The sequence below is a fragment of the Protopterus annectens genome, chromosome 4.part1 (assembly GCF_019279795.1).
Source record: "Protopterus annectens isolate FY-2018-M chromosome 4.part1, PAN1.0, whole genome shotgun sequence".
Classification (NCBI taxonomy): Eukaryota; Metazoa; Chordata; order Ceratodontiformes; family Protopteridae; genus Protopterus; species Protopterus annectens.
The window spans coordinates 130,673,184-130,685,433 of NC_056734.1; the positions used below are offsets into that span (position 1 = coordinate 130,673,184).

Genomic DNA, 12,250 nt, shown 5'->3' on the forward strand with positions numbered 1-12,250 from the left:
TGGTCATCAAGGGAACTGGAGGAAATGTACAGTCATCTTGAGAGACTGAAGACTGGGGGGATCCAGGCCTGCTGGATAAGAAATGAAATCCGGAATGGGATCTAGTATGGGGGGGGGTATTTCAGAAGAGGCCACAGGAAGGGAAACCACAGCTAATGAGGTCAAAAGGGGGCTGTGAGGATCACTGTACTTCTGCAATGGGTTGTCTTCTGAAGAAACTATCATCAAGAGAACTGGGGGATAAGTATAAAGAAGCCCCAGGGGCCAAGCAAGCACCACAGCATCTCTGAATGACTGTTCTGGAGGGGAATGATGGTGTAATAGCTGCTGCACTTGGTGTTGGTTGGTGAGGCAAAAAGATTGCAATATGGAGTGCCTCAATGCCAAAAAAAATCTGAGCTGCAAATTTCAGATTTAAGAACCATACCTGAGGCAACATTATGCTCCTGCTCAGGCTGTCAGCCAGAATGCTGGATTTCCTCAAGATGCGTGTTGCCACCAGAAACCTCTGAGAAGTGATTACTCACTGCCAAACCCTCATGGCCTCCTGACAAAAAGGATATGAACGTGTTCCCTCCATTTGTTGCGATACCAGACATATCATCCATCTGTATCCCAATCACAACTCTGGGAAGGGCATCCTCAAAGTCCTGAAATGCAAGGAGGAGCACTCTAATCTCCAGAACACTGACTTGAATGTGGGCCTCTGCAAACAACCAGGACTTTTGAAACCTCCTCCTTGTGAAAAGCCTCTCACCACTCCAGGAAAGAGACACCTGTGGTGACCATGGCCTTGGGAGAAAGAATCATGAATGGTCTCCCGTCAGTTACCAAGGGAGACTTCAACCACCAAAGAATTTGGCTGTGATACATCTTTGTCAATCTTATGGGAAAATCCAAAGGATGTGGCAAGAAAGACCACTGAATAGCCAAAGTCCATTGCAGAGCCATTATGTGATATCTGGCTAAAGGAACCAACCCTACAGACTCTACCATAAGACCCAGAAGCTTTATAACTGCATGTGGCAGAGGCTTCAATGTTGCAAGCACTGACAAAGCCAGAGTCTGAAAATTCCGGAATTTGGAAGCCTGGCAATTTGGCTGATTGTGTTCAACTGACTCCCTATGAATTCTAAAATGTATACAGGCTGCTGGCTCGATTTTGGATAACTGATCATGATGTCTAAATTGTTGCACAGGTGGAGTAAGGAATCCCTTGCCATGATCAACGATACTCTTGTGGGGGCAGTGTGGACCCAATCATCCAGATATGGAATGACCTGGAATCCCTACAGCCGGAGCCAGGCTTCGACCACTGTAAGACACTTGGTGAACACCTGAGGGGCTGTGGTGAGATCAAACAGCAGGGCCATGAATAATGACTAGCCCCTAGTCAGAACCTTCTGTAATGTTTGTCTACCTTGATGGGATGGTGGGCATCCTTGTGGCCTACTCAGTACATCTAACTGCCTATCCTCAAAAGGGGTAAGATGGACTGCAAAATGACCATCTGGAACTTGGTCTTTTTGATGAACTGATTTAGTTGCTTAAATCCAAAGCTGGTCTGAGGTTTGCTGTCTTTTTTGGAACTAAAAAGAACCTGGAATAGACCACGGGTCCTTTCTTGTCTGGTGGGACCATCTGAAGGACTCAATTTACAAGCAGCTTGCGTACCTCTACAACTGCATAATATATCTGGTGGGGTGTAACATCTGGTAGACATTTCAGGTGACAATTTGGGATGTCTAAAAAGGGAATGTAATAACCTCAAGACACAACACTCAGCACCCATGTGTCTGAGGTGATGGCTTCAGAAGCTTTTGGGTGGAGAGCCAGATGGCCCCAACTGCCTCCAGAGAAGAGCAATTAAGCAACCCTTCAGGGTCAATGAAAGGGTCCACTGGAGAAAGCTACACAGAACCACTGATTTTGCGGACTGCCTCTGTCCCGCAGGCAGCATCAATTATGAAATCCCCCATCCTCAGGAGGAACCCTCCAAAGAAGCATCCAGGGAATGGTGCTGTGACTTTCTGAAGAGACGTTTACTCACACTTCTGATTCCTTAAAAAAATCCACTGGGGGTAGCAAAGTGTACTCCAGTGGACGACAGTGTCTTCCCATTCTGTTCACTCCTTGTCAGAATATCTTTAACTTTTGGTCAAAATAAGGATGACCCATTGACAAAAGGATGCCTTGAAACAGTCTGCAAAGTTACATAAATACATTTTATCACTCCACCACATAGCAGCACTGGAGCCAACCAATTGAGATACTCCAACTACTGTAATGGAGATGAGCCTCATGATAATACTGGCAATGGAAAGAAGGGTAGACAACTGAGTCTCCACTGTCTTCTGCGTTTCCAGACACTGAGGTATCCTTGAAGGTTCATGTCACTTCAGACACTAAATCTCGTAGTCTAGCCAAGTGTGATAGGTAATTAAGAGCTCTCTGCACAAACACTGCTGAGGCATAGGAGCACTTCCTTAAATGATCCAAGGGCTGAGACTCCCCTGTACAGGGAGGGGCACTCTTCAGAAATCACCTTCTTGGTGGCTGCTGCCAATACAACAGCATCAAGGTCCAGAACCTTACTCCAATGTGGCCTGTCCTTAGGGGAATGAGAACCCTTTGGGACAGTAGATCTATAAGGGCATCTGGAGGGGGAACCACCCAAGGTGTGGAATGACCTATGCTGAAGGCCTACAGAAATATTGACTCCACTGGAGAGGGTGCTTCAGTGGTCCAGCGTCCATGCTGCTGAATTAGCAACAATAAGTTGCTGAAGGAGGTGCAATCCAACAGAGACAAAGGGGATTCCTCTCCTTCCTTGAGGTCAGCATTCTCTGTGAGTTACTCCTCTGGGAAATCAAAGTGTATCCACTTACACTTCACCTCCCTCTCTCCTAAAACCTCCCATTCTGACAAGGCCAGGAAGCAGGGGAAAAGAGTCAGGGACCCCCGCCATGGGGCAGACTGGAGGCTCTCCAACGTAGGCTGTCCAGGAGCAGACTGATGACTGGTTGCAGGCAGTGATGAAAAGGGGGAAGAGACACTGGCTGAGGAAGTCTGACCCTTCTCCTGACAAGAGAACTTCCTCTCTGCAACATCTAAGGCCAAGGAGGAAGCTGGCCTCTCAGATCTGAGAATCTGACAACCCAAAGGTACGAGAGACAACCCCAAACCTACGGAAGCCGTGCCTAGCCTAAACACTGATATCAGTGCTGAACTGTCTTAAAGCCAAGGCCCCAAGTGGAAGAGATGATCCCAAAGCAGGAACCATCAACTCTGACCTAGAAACCCCTGCTTCAATGCCATGGCTCCAAGGTTCCAATGGACCCCAAAAAGTTGACGTTGAAGCAACCAAGGAAAGGTTTGCTGCTAAAGATGGCTAGGCCATCAAATCCAACTTAGAGGGTCCTCAAATTCAAGGGGGAAGAAGGAGGAATCCAAAAAGATGGAGCTGATAGTCCTGATACTGGACCCAGATCTGAAGGACTAATGCCTAATTGCAGCTGTCTGCAAAAAGTACCTCATCAGCTGCTCCAATTTGGAAGTGTTAATGCTGCAGACTGACCTCTATGACCAGATGGATGATGCCACCAAGGGGGGCTTAGAAGCTCTGTTGGAAGAAGCAGACTCTGTATGCCGGAACTGAGTGAGAGAGATTCAGAACCAGGACAGGGAAGGGGCAACCTCTGGCAACCGCTCCAATGGGGTAGATCACAAAAGAGAAACAGTGACCTACCTGAAGTGGCCCTTTGATCAGGAAGGGACTTAGAAGGATTGGAGCTGGTGCCTTGCTAGTCTTTGGCACTGATGGGGACTGGATTGAAGATGTCAGGGACAATATCTGCACCAGGGCAGCCAGGGGACCTGGAAGTCTTGGGACCTTCGCGTCTGGCGACCCTAAGACAGCAAAGCTCAGGAGCATATCATCTCTTGAGATTCCCTTTGGAGAATATGGAGTCCCTCTGTCAGGGCTTCTTGGACAAGGTTTTCAGAGCAGAGGAAGAAGCTACCCCAGAAACAGAAGGAGAATGGGAAATAGAGGGGAGAAGCCCCTTGAGAACCAACTAGGCCTATAAACCCCTTGCAAATGGAGTATCCTAAATCCAAATGCACTGCTCCCAAACAGCAGACACACTTGGTGTGCATCCTGGGACAGCAGCTTGTGTCCAAAGGACACACACTTTTTAAAACCTTTGCCCATACTACAAAAAAGTAGACTAACAAACCACAACAGCAAACTATCACACACAAACACTAACTATGCCTAGGGGAAAAAAGACAATGACAGAGTCCAAAGGGCAGGAAGACCATATCTACCTAGCTACCTAAGAATAAGACAGAACAAAAAAAAATACAAAAAAAGGTAACAAAATAGCAAAATCTCACAACTAACACTATGCTAAGGTCCAGAAATCAGAAAATGCTAAGCGCATCCAATATCAGGCTGCTGACATTAATGGTGGCAAACTAGATCTGGGGATTAGAGTGAGGAGCGAAGAGTTATGGGTAGGGGAGGCAGAGACAAATGGGCTAAAGTGTCAGATCCCAAGTCTCACAGGTTGACGTCAGATGGAGCAGACAACATTGGATCTCACTTTAAGACATATACATCTTCATAAGTAACATGATTACTGCTACACAACTGTACTGATTATAAATTTCACTCATTAATAAAAAAAATTTAACAGCATAGCAGATATTCTTTACTAAATAGCAAATGTGTTTGACTGTTAGAATACATGCAGTACACAATGCAAATATTGTGAAAATACATTCCAAAAGTTGTACCAAATTTAAAACAACAAAAGTGACATATACACACACTGCACACTGATCCAGCTTTAAGGACATGTAAAATCAGAAAGGTGCCTGCATTGCACAATCAGCCACTTCTGAGATGATGCACACATTTCTTTAGGATGAGGTACAAATGTTTATCTAAAACATAAGGTGGAAAATGGGGAACTAGTGACAGGTTAACCTAGGACATCAATAATCTAAAGGTTATCTGTGTGTATGCCTAGACAGTCAATCACCACAGCTCCAAGTAAGCAATATGGGGTTAGAAAAGACCCCTCTGATATTCTGGAGCAGAGGCACAAATGCCCTTTCCCATCTGCCACTAAGGCAAAATATGTTCAATAAACAAATACTAAAAGATTATTCATTCTTCCTTAACTGCCGTCTCTGCCACTTCTTACTTTTTAATCAGTAGTTTATTCTACCTGCTTATGAAACAAATGGGACCTGTAATACTTTAAAAAGGAGTTAAACTATCAAAATCTTACAAGGCCTCTGAAAGGCTACACAACTCAATGATATACACAGAAAACAAACCTTTTCAGCAAAAAAAGGTCTAACAAAAAACAAATTCAGAAGCAGGCTATAGAAACTGCTGCAGGAGGAAGACCAGGATACAGCGACTGTTGCTCATTAATGGACATATCATAGAGACAACTGACAGTGGCTTCCACCTCACAGACCAGGAAGCCTGATTTTGCTACAAGTCTGGCTGCAGTTGTATAAAGCCTTCAGAAGCACTATTGTATCAAGGGACAGAAGTATGGAAAGAGAGGGGGGAAGCATACAAGATGTCTGTGGCTGCTCTGAACAGGACACAATCCTGCTAACATGATGCTTCCTTAAAGCTATGCAGTTCAATGGTGAAACAAATCTAGTAGGGAAAATACATGCAGCAAGTGTTAAAAATATACTTGGTGATGTTGCTAAATTTAAAAAGTCCTAGATTGATTTGAACATAATACTTACACTCACACTGTAAACAAATTATGTAAAATATTAGGCAATGAATGAAAAATGCTGTACCTGACTCTGGTTGAAGTTTCTTGTCTCCAACATGAACAATGGTACTGCTGTAACTGCACTGGCTTGTGAAGGACACAACACTTTCTGCCTTGCTGTGCAAAGCTAAAGGTGTGATTGGGGCCCCAACAACTGCAGTCATTTTACCAGAAGAGTCCAGCTGAGCATGGTCAGTATTTGTACTCAACAGCAAAAGGTCTTCTAAAGCACAGAACAAAAACAAAACAAAAAATGGTAACAAGTAACCGGATAGCTCTTACAATGTGATAAAACCTGTTTGTTCACACACCAGTACTGCTTAAACAAGCTCAAGACTGAGAAGTAAAATTGTGTCAAATATTGAACTATTTTACATATTATGAAGCTGTTATATCTAGTTAACATCTACAAAGAAATTATTAAAAAGAAAATAGGCCACAATTTACCCTTGACATCTAACAAAGCAATAACTTCCCATTTTCTTATTCTATGATTCAACCCACATTCTGCTGAAGGGCAAAATACTCGCAATGTAATGTTTGCACACTCGGTACAAGTGCCACTAGATGTGTGTGTGTGTGTGGGGGGGAGATGCCCATTTAAATGAATGAATTATCATGTTAATGGCACCTTGTTGATGACTGTTTGGTACACCATGATTAATGCAAACATATCATTAATAAGTTATTATTACAAATTGCATGTCTGAATCACTGCATGTGCAAAGACACAGTTGTGATTTAAAAAATAAATTTGCCACTAAGTAGAAAGCTCTTTCAAATGAACTGACTATACCTCCACACAAGACTCACAATGGCATAACAAAATAGAATGTGGATTGAATCACAGAGTAACAAAGTTGGAAATCATTGCTTTGTTAGACCAACAAGGGTAAAATTATAACCTCTTCAGACTTAAATACAGTTTTCAAAATCTAGTTTGTCGAATATAGCAAAATCAAAACAGACTATCCAAACAGGTGGAGTAATGTCTTGTCTCTGTAGTAACTTGGAAATATGAATATAAGAGAACTACAGGAACAAAATTATGTATAAGGTTGTGTGGAGTGCAACCCCCTCCACAGGGAGATCACTGTCAAATTATTTTGACATATTCAGACAGTTAGGCCCACATCTTAAAAACTCAACCAAATGCATTTCATTTAAAAACATCTATGCTTTACCTCCATTCTTAAGTAGCAAATCTTGCACAGTAGCTTACAAACTAAAGGAGTTTCCAGGAAAATAAGGGGTCATCCCCCCTCCCCTGTCCCCATCTGAGCTGAAAGCTGTCAAGCTTAGAGAGTCCGGCAATACTTCAAAAGGCATCAAATGAAATTTTTGCCCAGTGCATCTCTCTGCTTTCACATTTCAATAGTCATCAAAGGTGAAAGCACTGAAAATGTTTAAATGGCTTGGCATATGAAGAAACATACACACACACACACACATATATATATATATATATATATATATATATATATATATCTATTATATAAAGTCTATATTACATAGTCAAATTATGACAACTTCGAACGTGATATGGTCAAAACCATAACTTCAAAGTTGTCATACTTCAATTGGAAAAATAAAAAATAAAAACAAAAACATACCTGAGGGTTGTAAGCAGGAGGACAAGCCCCACTGCACCCCCCACACCCCCTGCTCTTATCACTGCACTGTAGCTCAACCTCAGAGTTGGTATATTTAAAGAGCGGGGGGTGTTGGGGTGCAGGGGGGCTTGCCCCCTGCATATAACCTTTATTTTTTTTCCCTTTTTTTTAATTTTTTTTTATACAGTCGAAGTTCTGTAACCTCCGACATATGTGTTCATATACATGGTATTATGGTATTATATTTTAAGTATATATTATGTTCGGAAAAGAGTAATATATTGGAATTGCAAGTATCCATGTATATAGTTCAAAATATTACTATATATACTAACTCCAGGGTCGCACTACAGTGGGGAAAAGGCCATATATAACTTTCAGTGAAATGTGTTTCAGTGAATTGAGTTTTCAGTGAATTGAGCTTTCAGTGAAAAGTGCACACTAATTTGACTTTCAGTGAAATGTGTATTCATATGTGTTCGTATACATGGTATTATGGTATTATATTTTAAGTATATATTATGTTCGGAAAAGAGTAATATATATTAATTGCAAGTATCCATGTATATAGTTCAAAATATTACTATATATACTAACTCCAGGGTCGCACTACAGTGGGGAAAAGGCCATATATAACTTTCAGTGAAATGTGTTTCAGTGAATTGAGTTTTCAGTGAATTGAGCTTTCAGTGAAAAGTGCACACTAATTTGAGTTTCAGTGAAATGTGTATTCAGTGAAATGTCCTAGGACCCATACATACATATATATATATATATATATATATATATATATATATATATATATATATATATATATAAATATATATATATACATAAATATATATATATACACACACACACACAAATATATATGTATGTATACATATATACATATATGTGTGTGTGTGTGTGTGTGTGTGTGTGGCTAAGTATATGAAACAAACTTGCCCACATCCTATTCACATTACTATACCCTCCACGGAAACACGTTCCTGGATTTACAGATGAAGCTGCACTGAACTACCAGAGTACATTACATGACTGTATATACATGGTGTCACACATACATCAATACTATACACAGTCAGCAGTTGCATGTTCTGCATCACCTCTACAAGCACACAAAAGGTAACTGGTACAGGGTAGAAAGGAAACAACATTCATGTATTAAATACCAAAAAAACGTAGAAAATCAATAATGCAGTTTGTTTTTAAGTTCTTGGGCATAACAAAATGCAAACTGCAAAAAGCAAGCTAGAACACTCAACTCAGAAACAGAAAGCCAGCAGCATGGCTAAGCCTCAGCACTACTGTAACAAAAGTAAAATTTTAATGAAAGGTTGCAAAAAATCTGCTGAGTAACAAGTACAGCTGAAAAGGGACAAAATAAGTGGGAAAAATACGTGCAGAGGAGGAACAAGGTTTAAAAGAAGGCAGGATTCGAATGAGCTACATAATGTTTGACTTGACAAAGACTGGACAGATTACAAGTGGTGGATATGGGCAACCTGTGGTGATGTAGAAGACGATGGGTTTTCATTTTAGATAGGTAATCAGTACCTTGCAACTAGATTTTCTAGTAGATTTAAACAACAGTTAGTAGTATCTCTCTATATATACTACTGGGCAGGATTGTGATTCATGTATAGTAATTTTGTAGGGGCTAATTAACCCTCTAGGGATATTCAGTTAATTAGGTTCCTAACTCACTTTTGGTCGGCGGGCTCCATATGAGTCAAACGTTAATACCAATTTTCAATTTTTGTACTTTTGTGTAGTTTTGTGCACTCTGGATCCACTAACCAAGCTTTTGAGTATACCATCATTATTACCACTATTAGGGAACAATTAGTCCTTATTATGGTTGATTTTTTATTGACCATTAGCTTATTTATATGGGATTAATTCCCTTTACCAGTCTGGCTCCAGGTTTAGGCTATCCATTTGCCTAATATTGCCAAGATTATTAAAATATCACTACTTTCAGGATTGTAATTGAATGTTGGGGGCTGATTTCTATTTCTGGAAGGTGGATTTATATTTGCAATGACTACATGTTCTTTACCTATGGACATGAGCCACAGTGGACTAACACTGGTTGAAATGAAGTAGGACTCAGCGGGACTACTTAGTAACTGTTGATGTATATCAGTATGGATGTTATATGATCGTTACAAAGATATAGGATTAGAACCAAGTGGCAAACCTAGGCTGATACAGTCCTGGTTAGTTACCAGAGGTTGATATTGTCCACTTTTTGGTCAGTTTTGGACATTATAATTTTAGATATACATTTACTATGGAGATTTCAAATCTGATTAAGGGATTATCCTCCGATCGTGAGGACTTGGCAATTTTTGGCATAGGGATAGACTCGAATTTAGATAATGGGGCCACACCGGTCAACAGGAGTGACACATGGAGGATGTGTTTGCCTCTTTGACTAAACATATGCGTTCCCTTAGGAATAATGTATGGCATTATAAACTATTCAAAGCTTATACAGTTAAAGGGGTAACACCCAGAGGTTTACGAATCAAAACTCAATCAATGGTGAGTAATCCTGACCAAGCTTTACTGCAGGAATGGAAGGAGGCACAGCACAAAACTACAATGCAATTTGTTGAGATTTTGATGGGTTTCCATGATAGAACTATTGATTCAGAAATTGTTGCCATTACTAAACTAAGTGAACAAGCTAAGGAATTTGAGGGGCAACCCACTTATTCGTTATGTCTTAAGAAACTTAGTACGGAATGACTAACTTGGAAACACAACTAAAGGAAAGGAAAAAGAAAAAAATTTCTTAGGGATGTCACAGACTATAAACAAGAAGACCCTTTCTCTAGGGATAGCAGTAAGCATGTCAGGTTTTCACAACCATTTAGGAATCCGGTTAAAAGGAAAGAAACCAGATCAATACTCAAAAAAGCATCTGACACATCAGGGGATGATTCCTCCTCTGGATATGAGGCAGAAACTATGGTATCCACAGGCTCACCAGTACAAAAAAGGAGGAATTCCAGTAATTTGGAAGATTTAAACCAAAAAGGAGGGGGGGGGGGTAGAAAACATAGAAAGTGTAATGAATATGGAGGGACTACTATGGAAGTTTGCACAGAAACATCAGTAGAAAATGTATTCAATATTTCATCATACCCTCTCTCTCCTCCTTGGAAATAAGTATATTGAATAAAGGTCTTTCATATATACCTGGTGGATTTGTTTCTGAAGATTATTTTGTTAGAGATGTAGTTGAGTTTTGTAGGATACTTAATCTTAAACTGTTTTTTCATGACAAAGGTCACACCGATGTTAATGATCACTTTAGATATCATAAATCTACATTTTCACCTCCAATGTACCCAAGTGTTCAAGCATTTTTACACTCTACACTTAGGGATCTCCACTTCAATTCCAGGAATAGTTATATCAAAGCAAGTAATGTAACTATACAGGAGATGAATAGCATTTCCAAGCTGGCTGATAATCATGAGATAGTGATTTTGAGAGCTGATAAAGGTGGAGCTGTTGTGGTTCAAAACTGGGAGCAGTATGATATGGAGGCCAAACATCAGCTTGCTGATAATAGGTATGATGTGCAACTGACATATAACCCTACTAAACAGTTTCAAAAATAAACAGATGATTTTTTATCACTGGCTGTTGAAGAAGGAATTATTACAGATAATGTCAAAAAACAACTTACTATACTTGATCCTAATAATCAATAAGTGTATTTTCTACCTAAAATACATAAAAATTTGTATAATCCTCCTGGCCGGCCTATCGTGTCTGGTAGAGGCTCTATGACAGAGCCCCTCTCTCAATATCTGACCAAATATTTAAAACCTATATTAAAATGGGTGAGAGCTCATTTGAAGGATACAACTGAATTTTTGCAGGTCATCTCAGAGATGCAAACAGAAGATGAATGGATACATTGTACCCTGGATGTCAAGGCCCTGTATACTAATATTCCACATTGGGCTGGCATCCAGGTGCTGGAATATTGGCTATATAGGTCAGAATTGTATCCACCTGGTTTCAATACACTACTCTTGTGCCTGACTGAGCATGTATTAACAAAAATTGTCTTTTTCTATCACAACATTTATCTACAAATCAAGGGTACAGCTATGGGAGCGTCATTTGCTCTTATATATGCAGATATATTTATGGCATATATAGAAGAGCAGATCATATATGATTGTTCCCATAATCTGTACCTGGATCAAATAGATATTTGGAAAAGATATTTGGATGACTGCTGGATGGTATGGAGATTGGATGAGGAACATCTGATGGAGTTTGTGGAATACCTAAATGAGAACAAATGGGGAATTGAATTTATGGTGAACTACCATAAAAATAATATTACTTTTTTGGATGTTATGGTTAGTAGGGCTCCAGATAACACTCTGAAGTCTACTGCAAATTCCCTGAATACAATTCCCTTCTCCATGCCTCCAGCTTTCATCCCCCTCATTTATGTCGAAACATTCCTAAATTACAATATATGAGGATGAAAAGAATTTGCTCACAGGATGATAACTATATGCACTATAGGGATGACTTGACTAAGAGATTCAGAGAGAGGGGCTATAAACCAAGACACATTATGCAGGCCAGAAATGCTGTCAACAGTATGGATAGGACAGCACTTTTACAATACCATGATAAATCAGGTAGAAATACTGGATATTCTATGCTAGTGACCACCTATGGAAGAAATGTTGGGGCACTTATTGAAAGTGTACAATCCAGTTGGAACATCCTTAAGGCAGATCACAGGCTCTCGGAAACATTGGAAGCTAAATGTCT

At 40.3% G+C, this 12,250-nt stretch overlaps 1 protein-coding gene across 1 annotated transcript in view; it reads right to left on the reverse strand.

The window, feature by feature from the left end:
* The window catches only part of PER2 (period circadian regulator 2), a 1,339,110-nt gene that overhangs the window by 409,545 nt on the left and 917,315 nt on the right, over positions 1-12,250 (reverse strand). Inside the window, exon 19 of the mRNA XM_044070032.1 lies at positions 5,839-6,036. Within this exon, the coding sequence (XP_043925967.1) occupies positions 5,839-6,036 (198 nt within the window). The remainder of the gene's footprint in view (positions 1-5,838; positions 6,037-12,250) is intronic.